At 45.3% G+C, this 14,289-nt stretch overlaps 2 protein-coding genes across 8 annotated transcripts in view; one reads left to right on the top strand and one right to left on the bottom strand.

The window, feature by feature from the left end:
* The window catches only part of Ca12 (carbonic anhydrase 12), a 75,640-nt gene that overhangs the window by 7,883 nt on the left and 53,468 nt on the right, over nt 1-14,289 (top strand). For 6 of the 7 annotated variants that reach the window (XR_015446488.1, XR_015446489.1, XM_021237105.2 and 3 more), the window contains exon 1: nt 13,217-13,430. The exons of the other annotated variant lie outside the window; for it this stretch is intronic. Coding sequence is in view for 4 of the 6 variants with exons in the window: in XM_021237105.2 (XP_021092764.1) it covers nt 13,346-13,430 (85 nt within the window). In the remaining 2 variants the exon portion in view is untranslated. Of the gene's footprint in view, nt 1-13,216; nt 13,431-14,289 lie in introns of those variants that run through there. 7 annotated transcript variants of the gene reach the window in all.
* The window catches only part of Usp3 (ubiquitin specific peptidase 3), a 223,932-nt gene that overhangs the window by 199,082 nt on the left and 10,561 nt on the right, over nt 1-14,289 (bottom strand). The window lies entirely within an intron of this gene.

Here is a 14,289-nt window from a genome sequence, read left to right as displayed (position 1 = left end):
CTCAGAACTGTCACAGTTCTTCACCCCTGCTTTTCTGGAGAATGTTTGCTCTGAGCTTTGAAGAATAAGTAGGTTTCTCCATGTGAGTGAGGGTGAGAGAATTCCATGCAGAGGGAACCAAATGGCAAAGAGAGCTTTAAAGAACATAGCAGCTTCAGAAAGAGGAGACCACGCAGGAGAATGTTATAGAAAGTGGAAAAGAAGGTGAGGCTGGCTTGACAAGGGCTTTTGAATACTAAAGAGTTTATATGAGGGCCTTCAAAGGCCTCTGACTACAGCATTCTCACAGTTATAACTATTTTAGAAATATCACTTTGACTCCGACTCCCTGCCAAATGGCAAAATCATCAAGGGCTGCTAGTCAACTCCTCCAGGCCTGGAGTGCCTCAGCAACAGGGCAGGTGATGGATCTGCCAATGAGTGAATAACCATGGGAGCCTCAAGTCTAGAAGGACAACATGTGGTTGGGTTCCAGGTCTGTGTGTGTGTCACTGCAGACAACAGAGGAAGAGGCCAAGGGCCATGTGTGTGGAAGCTTCTATATTGGGCTCCTTTCTGTCCCACATTTCCATGGGCAGATTATGGTCAACCTCTGCTCCACTGCAAGATGGAACCAAAGAACCAGTCCTGCACCAGCAGAAGATGGAGCTTGTATGGGCCTCAGGACTGGTTTACTTCCTGGGTATCAGGCCAAGATCTGAGGTGCAGACAGAGCCACATTCCTTCCAAGAACTGCTACTACTCAGCTTAGTGCTGGAGGTCCTGGATGATGTGATAAGACAAGAAAAAAGCAATGGTACAAGGATTTCAACAGAAGTGTCAAAAGAGTTATTTATAGATGACCTGATTATCTACATAAACCACAGAATGAATAGGAAAACTTTTGGAAGTAAACAGGATGTCTGGAACCAGATCTACTTCAAAAAATCAGTACCATTCTTCTTCCTCAGCAATATTCAACCAGAGAAGGTAATAGGAAATAAGATAACTTTCACAAGAGCAACCAAAAAAAGTACCTAAGAATCAACTTAATAAAAATCTAAAAATTTTTGGAGAAAAATGTAATACCACTAAGGGACATAAGACTTAAATAAGCAAAGAGATATTCCATTGAACATGTAAAGATACCAACTCTCCCCAAATTAATCTAAAAATACAAGGTGGTTTCGACATATTCACAACAGAAATTTTTAAGGGAATAGAAGAATATCCAAAATTTATATGGAAGAAAAAAGCCAAGGTCCACAATTAGTTGAGTCATTTTTGAAAAAAGAACAAAGGTAGGACTTGCCCGAGTATACGTCAATGGTATGTAATAAAACATTAGGGCACTGGGACAGAAGCATGGAAGTAGAACAAGGGTAAGAAAGTACTCAGAAGTATACACGTGTGCATTTATGTGTGTGTGACTGTGGGTGTGTGTGTGTGTGACTGATATATGGAAAACTAACCAATGAGAAAAGATGGGTTGCTTAGCAGATACTATAGGGAAAACTGGCTCACTGCATGAAAAAAATTATGTAGGAACCCTAATATCTGACACCATAAACAAAGGTGAACTTCAGAGAAATTAAAGATATAAATGCCAAAAGCAACTCTACAAAACAAATATAGATATAAAGACATTTATTTAAAATGTATATGTATCAGAATATATTTATGTATTTATCAGGATATATTTGTAGTCTTAATAAGCAAAGTGGAGAGTAAGTTTTTAAAAATAGGTTCAAAATATGAAACAATATTCCCCACAAATGGATGTATTAGGTTCTGTCTAAATTGATAATGATGGCTATTATTGTCAAAATGAACTGACTGAAAAAGTATTTGAAACTTCCAAAACCAGCAAGGGATCATACCCTGGAATAAATAAGAAAGTTCTACAAATCAGTCAGCAAAGGAGAATCTAATAGGAAAATAGGCAAAAGATATGAATATATGACTTACCCAAGAAAATTCACTAGTTTCCTTCAACTTCATTAGTTATTAAATGAAAGTGAAAACAATGAGCTGTCTCTATTCATTTTGTTGGCAGAATGGGAGGTTGGATAATACCAAACTGTGGCAAGACTACAGGGAAATGGAAACTCATGCTTGTCTGGTGGGAAAGTGACTGGCAGAGCTGTTCTGGGGCATGGCAAAGATAAGCACAGCCCTGCACTAGTTATAGAGGCGAGGACAGGTTTTATTCAATAACTATGGTAGTAGGAAAGAATCTGAGTGACCTGAACCCAGTCCTGGAAATAGAAGGCTGGAGACTGTTTAAAGCCTGATGTGTGCTAAGGGAAAGGTCCTGCGGGTGCTATGGGGCTTGTCCCTGTGGCTGGACCACCAGGATTTGTTAAATGGCACGTATCTGAAGGAGAACAAACTTCTGGTAATCTTTGTGACAGAAGGCAGTGTTGTAAATTAAAGGAAGGTGTCCACAGCAGGGAGAGGGGAGGTGCCCCAGGGATTTAAAGCCGGGCACCCCAAAGGAGAAGGGAGGGAAAGCCATCTCCCCAACGGGCTTCCATTTAGGGAAGGGTATACATGGTAGATCTACATCTCAAAGGGCAATGAAAAGATTTATCTTTGAAGCTTTCTAAAGTAACTGCTCACTCTATCAGGGCCTATCTGCCCATCAGATGTTGGCTGGAAGAAATGGTATCTTCTCTTGGCAGGCATTTTAAGGAGACCTGGGGCCAAGCTAGGCACAGGACCTTCAGGTGCTGGAAGCCATGCTCCGGTGTGGCCAAATCTTTCAGTGCAGGGATTTGGAGGGAGTGCTGAGAGGCTGAGACTTCAGTAGTTCTCAGGCACATTCTAGCAGTACTTTGTGAAAGTAATTATGCATAGCTTCCATGACTCAGCAGTTCCACTCCTGGGCATCCGCTCCAGAGAAACTAACACAGATCCTCAAGGACTGTGAACAAAGATATTTGCCTCACTGTAGTACTGGTAACAGGCAGCTGGGGCATTTGCTAGAGGAATGAACAAGTCAATATGATACGTAGATTTACAAACACAAACCACAAAATAACAACATAGTTCAGAGGATGTGGTAGGAGGATTGAAAGTTTGAGGCCAACCTGGGCTGCATAGGGAAAACCTGTCTCAAAGACCAAGTGAATGAATGAATAAATAAAAATTATAAGTTCTGGGAGGGAGGGGAATGAGTTTCATGAATGAAAAAGGGAAAACAAAATAGAACTCTGTGTACAGATGGACGATGACTGATGCATAAACCCCACTCACTGCCCTTGCAGTCAGAGAGAGATGAGAAAGAGGGAGAAACAGAAGGTATCACCGGCAGGTGGACAAGAAATGAGAGGCTAGGGTGGGAAAGACCGGCACAGAGGTGATGGGCAGAGCAGGGGGAGAGGACAGAGACCACAGCCGGGCTGAGGCCATGGAATAGACAGTCCACATTGATTAAGGGGCTACTAGGTTCTGGGGTACTATTTGGTTCTCTCACTGTGTTTGGGAAATTTTCTGGCAGCTCCCTGGAGGTGGAAACTGTGACAACACATGACTGACTGAGTATGAGGCAAAGTACAAGTGAGCCTGAAGTTTCTAACTTGGGCAACTGGGAGATGACGGTGACATTAGCTTATCTAAGAAATACGTGAGAAGAAAAACACAAAAATTCACATTCGTGGCTTGGCATCTCCCAAGCCATCTATCCCCTTGCAAATCGATATGCTAAGAAGACATTCCTAACGAGAGAGAAAAGTGACATCCATTGTGTTTCTAACAATAACTGGAACAGGTGTTTTCATAATAACAAAAAATTTGACTGCTTATCTCATTTACATGTTAATTCATAGAAGATGTCTACATCCATTTGTTCATTTCCCAACCCTATCCAGGAGGTACTATTTCAATTTTATTGATTAGGAAACTGAAGTCTGGAGATGTTAAGTACTTGCCTGGGGCCACAGATTTCTAAATGGCACAGCTGGATTTATGAACCCATGTTGTCCCATTCCTTACCCTATTCTATATCTGATCCCATACCACAGGCTTAATTTTTTACCTAATTCTCACAAATAAACTATGACATAGGCTTATTGTCTTCTTCATCCTCCTCCTCCTCCTCCTCTTCCTCTTCCACTTCTTCCTCTTCCTCCCCTCCTTCTTCTCCCCCCCCCCCCCCGTCCTTCTCCTTCTCCTTCTTCTTCTTCTGTCTCCCTATATAGTTCAGGCTGGTCTTGAACTCACTATGTAGTCCAGGCTGGTCTCAACTTGCAGCGATCCTCCTGCCTCAGTCTCCCTAGCGCTAGGATTACTGGTGTGCATCACTGCTCTCAGCCACTTCATTTTCTTCATTTTCCAAATGAGGAAATTCAGGCTTAAAGTACTAAAATAAGTTGCCAATGTCTCCCGGATGGAAAGTGGTAGAGCTGGGTCCTAACTCCAAGTCTGTGTGTGCTCTTTTCATGATACACATCTGCATACTTCTCTGAACTACTGCTTGAACTATTTCTCATGCTACTAATTCAAATCTTACCTGTAGTTGAAAAGAATCTAAGGGGGCCCATTAGCTAATTGCAGTATGTGGACTTTAGATCACAATTCAAACAAATGGTGAATAAAACCACCTAGCGAACAACTGGGAAGATGATATTAAATAATTATTGATTTGGGGTGTGCTGGTGACACTGTGACTGTGTTTGGATAAGGGAAGTATAGTGGTTCTCAAGGTGTGGCCCTGGATCACCAGCATTGATGTCATCAGAAAACTTGCTAGAAATACAGATTCTCAACCCCCAAGTCAGAGCATCTAGAATGGACCCAGGGGCTGGTGTTTGAACAAGACTTCTGGGAGATTCTGATGCATGCAAAAGTTTGAGAACCACCAAAATCGTGTGCTGTCTTACACCTGTTTCAGGATAATTTGGGGAAGGGGTGTTGGGGCAACATGGCTGTAGATGAAACAAGATTAGTCATGAGTTGATGGTTGCTGAAGCTGGGTGATGGGTAGCTGGGGGTTCATTATAGTGATACTCTCTACTTTTATGTGTTTGGACAAATTCTCTCATAAAAAGCTTTCAAAAATCCAGACCAGTTAACTGGGTGTGCACAACAGTTATCCTAGCATGCTGAGAGCCTGAGGCAAGAGGATTGTAGATTGGAGCCCAGCCTGGGCAACTTAGTGAGCTACTTACTGTCTCAAAATTATAAAAAAGGGAGGCTGGGAATGTGGCTCAGTGCGAAAGCTCTGGGTCCAATCCCGGGTACCGCACCATATCCAAACGTGTTTCTCTGCAGTGCAGCGCCCCTGACTGCTCTTTCCTCTTATTTTCCAGCTTCCCTCCATCTGGAACATTTGCTTCTGTTCTCCTTGTTCTCCCAGTTAGCCTCAAGTTTTACAAACTTCAGGAACTTCTTCCGCTCTTGCCTTCTCTGTGTGTTCTCTCCACTGATGTTTTTAAGTTGCTTTTCTCTTACCATTCAGTCCTCTCATCTCATTTCTCACCATCCTTTGTCCAGGCTTCCTCTACTTCCTGCTCCTTTTGTTCACAGAAGCTGTCGTTGAAGACTTTGGCTTTGCACATGCACTGTGTGGTCTTTCTGCTGCTTAGGCTGACACTATCGCTGGCTTCTTTTCTTTCTCTTAAAAAAGAATATTTTCACCTCTCTTAATTAAAAAAATAATTTACAAGATTGTTTTAATTTGTAACATATTTACTGTTCTAAAAAGTCCAAACAATACAGAACTGGAATAAATAAAACCAGCTCATTTTCTAGTTTACTATGGTTACTTGCTGCTCTAACTCATCCCTCCAAGAGGTCTGGGTTTTTCCTCCTCGGACTTCTGCCTCAGCCCTCAGGGCAGCACTTACTTGTGGGGAATGGGAAGACCACAGACCATTGATCCCCTAGGCTGCAAGGGGATGAATAAATGAAATAGACATAAAGAGAGCAAAACAGGGAGCCAGGATTAAGTTGGGAAGGATGTTTGATAGTTGCTGGAAATGGGAAAAGGAGTTAAAGGTCCCTTGTGGAAATCCACCTCCAGTGACTCCCACCTTTTGTTCCCAGTGGAGTGTCCTCTATTCTCTATCGTGGCTCTTGAGTTCTAGAAGTACTCAATCCAGAAGCTTCTTTGGAGAGCTTTGGATGAACACTGTTTGGCATGGGAGCTCAGAGTGAAGACTCATCAACAGGCACCATGGCACCTCTGCCCTTGGCTGTGGACACCCACCCTAGAGGGCCCTCTCCCATCCACCCCAACCCCACATAGCCAGCAGTATGTATGTGCTCACTTCCTGCTGCTATCCCCATTGAGCCCCGACTTGCTGACCCTCTAGCCACTGCCCTGCTCATCTGGATCTTTCAAACTGTATCACTGTTGCCTTCCAAGGAGTTCTCTGATCTTGAGGCAGTCACTTGAGTCTTCCCAGACTTCATGACTTCTTGAAACTTGTTTTAAGATTTTGTTGATATTAAAATCGTTACGATTATGCTGACATGTGGAAAGAGTTTATAACCCAATATTGGTTTTATAAATAGTAGTACATAGGTGATGGTATATTCGCTCCATAGTAACCAGGTACATTTTTTGTTGACATAGACAATAAAAACAATAGAACATATGAGTTTGAAGAGTTATTGTGAGGCAGGATGGATTTAAAACTCTCCTCTAAATAACTTTCCTTCTAAAAATCACTTGGCTAAGATGCTCCCTTGTACCACTTCAATATTTAAAGGTCAATTTCTAGTCTTAGCCAGAGATACTTTGTCCAGTATCAAACTCTGCTGAATGGTTGTAAGTCACCATGTTGTCCTATCCTTGTGTCCCACCGCTATTTCCACCCCCATGGCGAACCTGGAGCCTGGAGCCCTAGAGCTACCTGTCCTTTCCTTTCCTTTCCTTTTTTTTTTTTTTTTGAGAAAGGCTACAAATAAACACTGGTCTTTCCTTCCATAACTCTCCTTTGTCCCCTTCTCCAGTTCTGATTCTTCCTCTTCTGCTAACTACCAGTAGAAGACCTGTTCTGGTTGGACTCTTCCCATTCATTGTCTCTGAACTGATTTCTTTTCTATGAACTGGGCCTGTGTTAACTTGTTGTTGTTGTTTTTTCTCAGAGGTAAAATGAACCCAGAGAGATTTCTTACCATACTCACTTCTGATGCTTCCACCAGCAACAAACAGTTCTCTAGTTACAAGTATCAATACACTTTCTAATTAGGGGTTATGATATACATTCTAAATATTGCAAAAGAATTTGACACATTTTCATTGGGATTAAGTAGCACATTCCCTATCATTAAAATGATATTTCCTCTACCTATCCCCCAGGGAAAATATAATTAGCAGAGAGAGCCCAAGTTCCTGGAGTCCTAATTTTTTGATTAAACTTTCTTTTTTTTTTTTTGGTACCGGGGATCAAACTCAGGACCTTGCATTTGCGAGGCAGGTGGCAGAACCATTGAGCTAAATCCCTGGCCATGATTAAACATTCTTTAAGAGTTCTATCTTGCCATCATTTCTACAACCCACAAAATCCTGGGTAGTAAACAGAGATATCTAATGTCAAAACCAAGTTTTGCATACCAATGTTAAAAAACAGATGCAGGCATAAGTGATCCAGTTCTAATCGCTGCAAAGTGAGCCCCGAAGTCTTATTTCAAGTGGAGTGAGCACAAAGAGCAGCTCCCGCGGTAAGTTCGTGCCGTATCTCTGTGGGACATGACTCTGCTCCACTGGCTGGGTTGCCTTTGGTGAGAGAACTATGAAACCCTGGCTGCCCATTTGCTCAGCAGCCACCAGCTGTACCTTTGCTCTTCCCAGGGCTGGAGAGGAAGCTAGGTCCCAGTCAAGGCTGGGCTCTTTGCCAGAGAGGCAACTTAACTTGATGGATCGGGGAGGAAGCTCACTGAGTGGTCCTCACCTATCCAGGCCAGGAAACCAGCAATGGCAACTGCACCCATCTCCCGGCCCACGGAGCCCTTTGTCAGGCACCAAAGCCTAAGCCAGAAAACTCCAGCTGGGAGAGAAGAATCACACTGTGCATTCCTGGTACCAACTCCAGCTGGAAGAGAAGAATCACACTGTGCATTCCTGGTACCCTCTACCCAGTGGAGACAAACGAAAACTAATGTGCAAGCAACTGGGGCTTGTGTGCCAGTTTTCTTTGCAAGTATCTGAAATGATGGGTCAACTCAGTAAATTCTTGCAATGGCAGAGCTCTAGAGTGTCCAAGTAAGGGGAAATTACCTCTTTTCCAAGAGTGAGTGGCATCTCTGAACTCAGAAATGTTTCCCAGCTCCAAAATCCCACTGACCAGGCATTTCCCATGGTAAAGTAGTTCTGACTCTACTTGTTCGGGAGGCATCTTACTTCAGTAGGAAGATCAGGTTTATGATGACTAAGTGACATTCTTAAATAGGAAGACTGGGTTGTGATGACCACAGCTACATTCTTTGAGAGGCCAAGGTGTGGAATCATGGGAAAGCAACATCTGAACTCCTTGGCCATTCCTCCTTAAGAGTTCATGAAAGTTGGTGGGGTTGTCCAAATTAGAATTGGAAAAATGGGATGATGAAACAGTCCCTATAGCCAGTCAGGACCCTTCTATTGTGACAGCTAGCACAGTGCTCATTATGGGCCACTGTACTAAGTCCTTCAGGAGCCCAGCTTATTATGTTACTACTCGATGGGTTTCATTTCTGACCAGGAGAAAACTGAGACTCAGACAGGAGGTGACTTGGCCAGGATCACACAGGGGGGTGAGTAACAGAGCTGAGTTTCAAAACCCAAGTTTATGTAATGCGAAAGCTCTTTTCCTTAAACCTTTCTGCCTGCCTGAGGACTATTCACTTTCTGTTGTACTTGGGAGCTTGTTGGAATGTGGTCTGTGATCACATTGCAGTTTAGAAGATGGGTAAAACAGGACAGTGATTCAGTCTAAGACTGAGAGCAGGATCTGGACCAAATCCTTGAGGTTTGGGGACAGTGGATGCAGCCAGCAAGTGATGGCTGCCAGAAACCCTAAGGTACTGTAGGTCAACTATACCTCCTTACATGGGCTTGGTGTCAGCTTACCGTGGTTTTCCAAACCACAGAAAAGAGGTAAAATGTATTGCATCAAGGTTGTATTGCATCCTTAAAATGCTAACTTTCCCGGTGCACAGAGTTTTGAATTTTCATCATTTAAAAAATTATTAATTAAAAGTTCTGGGGTGGGCTAAGCATGGTGGTACACACCTGTAACCCCAGCAGGTAGGAGGCTGAGGAAGAAGGATCGCTGTGAATGTGAGGCCAGTTTGGGCTACATACTGAGCTCAAGGCCAGCCTGAACTATGTAGCAAGACCCATTCTAAAAAAATAAAACAAAATCCTGGAGAAGAGCCATTATTCCTTATTCAATAAAAAGCAGCAGCTGAAGAATTCAGTGGCTAACAGGACCAGAGAAATCATGGTAACCAGTGGTAGGAGTGAGGTGAGAATTCATGTCCCTTCTTGGAATCCAGTTTTCATTTTCTTTGATTAGTAAACCATGGCTGAGATCAAACCCATTTCATTTTAAGCCCAATCTTAGGAGTGACATCTTCTGTAGGTCAAGAGCTGCTATTTTTTTCCCAAAGCACTTTCACGTATATGGCCTCCACCTGGTTTGGGGTTAGACTTTTTCATGCTGGTCTATTGATCAGAAAACGGAGGGCAAGAGGCTTGATCGGGTCCTAGAGCTGTTTCCTGGCATAGCCACAAGTCAGCCAGGCAGTCTTTCCTCCAGGACACACGGTCCTGCAACTGATCCTGCCTGAAACTGAGCAGGGTGGCTAGGGTTCCCACAGAGGTTATGACTCCCTGCCATCGCTAAGGCGAAGAGCAAATGTGAAGAAAGCTACAAAACTGTATTTTCAGAGATGGACACTGGCACGAAGATCAGTGGGGCCACATGAGTCTTGGCTTGGAGGTTGTCCTGCCCACTGCCCAGTCAAAGGACGTGGATGGCCTTTTCCTCCTTTCCCTGCCCCTGCCTCTGTCCCTCTGTCTGATTCCCTCCTCTTTCCCTCTCCTTGGTCAAAGCAGAGCTCATTAATATAACAAAGATCTACGGGATAGGACTCACAGTCCTCTGCTCCTTTGCTGAAGCTTTGAGTTTACAGGTTCCTTGTAATGCATCCTGGCAGATGCTCAATGAGTTGATCAGAGGGGACCCCCTGTAACTCCATGGATGTGGAGAGGAAGACACAGTCATGTCCCTGCTGAACATTATTTGTCAAAATTGTCATATTGTGCCTCCCATCCATAAGTACAGTATATGACCACAGCATCTAGAAAATTGGAGAATCTACAATTTAGAGGGATTCAGTGACAAAACATTCCCATTTTAGGCATTTATAGGGCAGGCCTGACCTTGAAGACAGAGAATGTGGGTTAAGAATTGAGTATCATTGCAAGCCTCCAGAACTTGGGTTAGGAAAGGATTAACTTTGGCAAGATTCAGATTCCTCTTAGGTACAGTGGCAAACCTAACACTATCCCCTACAACAGATTATTGTAAGAATAAAGTGCCATGTACCACCAGGCAAACAGTAGATGCTTGATAAATGTTAGTTTTCCTCCCAGCAGTCCTTTCTTTAGCTTCACATGCATTCCCAACTGAGTAATATTATTTGTAAAGCTCATTCTTACCTGAAGAAATGAAATTCTCTATACCTAAACTTTCCACTCAAAAGGCTAACAATTAACTCATGGAAGGAGCAAACACCATCAACTAATATGAGCCTGGTAATAGCTGTGCATGTGAAAGGTTTTATGGAGCTATAAAATCTAACTTCCCATTGATGATATCTTCCATCACTGCCCAGGTCAGAATGGGCATTGTGGGTTATAAATCAACCTTCCATTGCACTTAGTACAATTGTAATCCTATCATTAATCATGAGATTATTTGTTTTGTTTGTGCACTCTCCAAGAACAAAGACTGTGCCTTTTACAGTACCTGGCACATAGAAGATCAATGAATGAATGACAAATGAATGAACAAACAAAATGCTACCACCTCTATCTCCTTCCAACCAAATGTGAATTCTGCTGGTGTTCGGGGGCAGGGATTCCTGCCTGCTGTATATGGAGGAGGAGGACAGCTGGAACTGTGGTCAGGGTCACCAGTGTGTAAATGGTTTCCCAGACCTCCTGACAACTCTTGCCTCCTTTCCTCCACACTCATCTGCCCTGTGACTCACCAGCCTCACCCTCATCTCTATTTTAATGGTGCTATTCCAGAGGGGCACTATTCCCAGGAGCCTGGGTGTGTCATTTGGTGGACAGTTGCCACATTTTGCATGCAGAAGGCCCATTTTCCACCTTAATCCATTGAGTAATGGGTTAGTTATTGGCTGACAACAGCCCTCCTTGGTTATGGCAAAACAAGCCCTTACCTGGTCATTAACACAAGCTCCAGGAAGCTGGGAAAGGGTTCCAGAGGTGGGAATTTAAGCCAGGTAGGTGTGTGTTGGGGGTGGGGGGGGGCTTGACATTCAGCTTGAATACTTTAGAAGTTTTATTATTATATGCATTTCTTTTTTCCCCTCCTCTGATCACCTAAGAATAATTTTTTAAAAATTCACTCAAAGCACTTAAGACTATTGAATTTCAATTTATATTCTTGATTCTCTTTTAATTGCTCTCCATTCTTTACTAATTAACCAAGTTTCTGATTCTAACTTTACTGGTTTACTGAGTCCAGCCTCTTTCCCCCTTTTTACCTCTCTATCTTTGGGATCCCTTAAAGATTCATGATGGAGGAGAAACTGAACTTCACATTTAGGCAGACACAATGGGGGAAACTCTCTGGCAGTATGCATGGCCCAGTTTGCCCTGAACAACCAGCTCAAGACGGCAAGTGATTTCTCCTCCACAGGTTCAGTGTCTGAATCTCTGGCCCTGCAGTGGTTCCTACAGGCTCTTGTGTTACCCTAGTCGATTTCATCTTGTAAACAGAATGACCTTAAAGACAAAAGACCCAGGAACAAGATCCACAAACAAACACTCCTTCCCCACTCTAGAGCTTGCTCAAGGCTTTTTATTGGGAGGAAAAGGTCATCCTTAAGCCTACTGTGGTCTGGAAGTGGCTCTGACAAGATTGTCATTGTAATAACTTCCTTAAAGAGTTTTCAAAGCCTTTTATTACCCACAGGATAGCTGAGCTGATAAAGTCCAAAGGACAGTGACACTCCTTGAAATGTGGATCGCATCTGCTTCCTGGTGGTTCTCAGCAGGGAAACTGCTCCATTTTTCCAAAATCAAGGTGAACGAGTGGCTTCACTGGTCACTAAGGCTATCTTGAGAGTCAGAACAAATTTAAGATTGGTAAGGGCTGGTCTGGTTGCTGTGGTCAAGAGAAGGGGTCATGACAAACCCAGGGTCCTGTACCAGGGCTGGAAATGGGCACCCTTCTGCAGCCAATGTGGTCTGAGCCAGGTGTGTGGACAGCAGCAGGTAGAGGTACAAGGGGGGAAAGAAACCATGTCCTGCACCTGGAGCTGTGCAGACTCTGGGTGTGCCCAGAAAAGCCAGAAGCATAAATGACCTCAGTGGTGGGGACAGCAAGTGTCAGTAGCAGCAGGAAGAAGATTAAGGGGGTGGTGGGGGCAGCAGGTTAATAAGACCTTGACTTGAGCTAAACACAAAGGTGGTCAGCAGTACTTGCATGCACTAGACATATGAAAGCACAGATTGCAAGCACAGGAGGAGGCGAGGAAAGTGGGCAGCAGTGAGCCACGGGGTGGGGCTGGGTGCGTGGGGTGCTAATACACAATGGAAGCAGAGCAGACCCATCCTAGACCAAAATGTACACCAGCTACTCCAGAAATTCTCACCTGAGGGCAGCCCCTTGGCTGTTGGTCGCTAACCTGCTCCTAGTCCAAGCAGGCGCACGACTGGGGCCCTCGAAGAGGCTTTGGCCCAAATAGAATTGGACTTTTAAGCAGGGCCAGTGAGGGACCAAGGCCACGAGCTGAAGGGATCCCTAGACAAACCCCTCCTGATGGGGCCGGACGCGGGCGATCTCACCCACACCTACGGGCAGCTCCCCCGGAGAACTGGCTCCCCAGGGCAGCCTGCTGCCCCAGGAGCGCCAGGGCCCTGGAGGGTAGCTGAAGTCTGGGCTACAACTCACCTCGGACCAGGGGCGCCAGCCCTCCGGGAGGCTGGGCCCCCTCCCCCCGCATGGTGACATCATGTGTTTGGGGTTGAGTTGCTGCATAAAAGCAGCCCCGGCGAGCCTGGAGCCCAGGAGCTGAGGAGCTCGCCACAGCGGCCCCTGGGTGCTAGCGGGGTGCTGGCGCTGGTGCACGCCCCGCCCGCCGCGAGCGCCGGGCGGCCGGGAGCCGGGACGCGTGGAAGATGCCCCGTTGCAGCCCGCGCGCCGCCGCCGTCCTCCTGCTGCTGACCCTGCAGGCGCCGCCTTCCAGCTCGGCCCCTCTGAACGGTAAAGTTCCTGCCAGTTGTTTTAGCAGTCTGAGTGGTCAGTCACACCTGGGCAGGGGGATTTCCTGCGAAAGTCTGCAGGATTAAGTAAAGTCACTGCTGGGGGCTTGGGGAAGGCGGTTTATCAGAGAGCACATTTTATTTTTTATTTTTGGAGTACCAGGGATCGAACTCGGGACCTTCCGCTTGCGAGGCAGGAGGCGGAACCACTGAGCTAAATCCCCGGCCCCTGAGAGAGCACATTTTAAAGAAAGGATGTTGGTTTTCCTTTGCAATGCACGACCTGCTGCCGCTGGATGGAGTGGGAAGTACGTTGTCCTTCTAGTGGTGCTTGGCTCACAGTTGTTGGTGTTAAAGTTGTTTGCCTGCTTGCTGAACGCCCTCAGCTCCCTCTGGAGACGTGGCCTGGGAACTTGTAAACCAGGGAGGATTTAAAGTCTTTCCAGGAAGGGTTTGCAGTCGCCCACTGCAGAATGCTCAGTGGAAGTGTTTCCTGGGGGAGAAACTCTTCGCCGTCAAGTTTTACCTCCATGTCAAGGGGATAATGTATCCCATCTTTAATCATTGTTTTTCTGCAGGAGGACTCGGCTGTCCTGAAGGTGCATGTGTGTGCATGCACACGCGCACGTACACCTTTCTGACAGTAATTAGGGCGCTTTACCTGCAGGGCTGGGGCTGAAGGTGCCAGAGTGGGGGGCAGGCCGAGGTGGGGAGGGGAACCTGAACTGTGGGCTCACATCCAAGGCCCGATCAATCTTCAGGAACAAGGAGGCCAAGCTTTCACCTGCATCTCCATCGGCTGGGTGGGCACTTCCCCGGGGAGGAGAAGGTGACCTGTGTGACAGTGTCCTGGGTACTGG

This window comes from Heterocephalus glaber, unplaced genomic scaffold, assembly GCF_053883595.1.
Source record: "Heterocephalus glaber isolate CG9 unplaced genomic scaffold, H.glaber_assembly_v1.0 deba00001689, whole genome shotgun sequence".
Taxonomy (NCBI): domain Eukaryota; kingdom Metazoa; phylum Chordata; class Mammalia; order Rodentia; family Bathyergidae; genus Heterocephalus; species Heterocephalus glaber.
The sequence above is the reverse complement of the archived record's forward strand: the minus strand, read 5'-3'. Positions and strand labels throughout refer to the sequence as shown.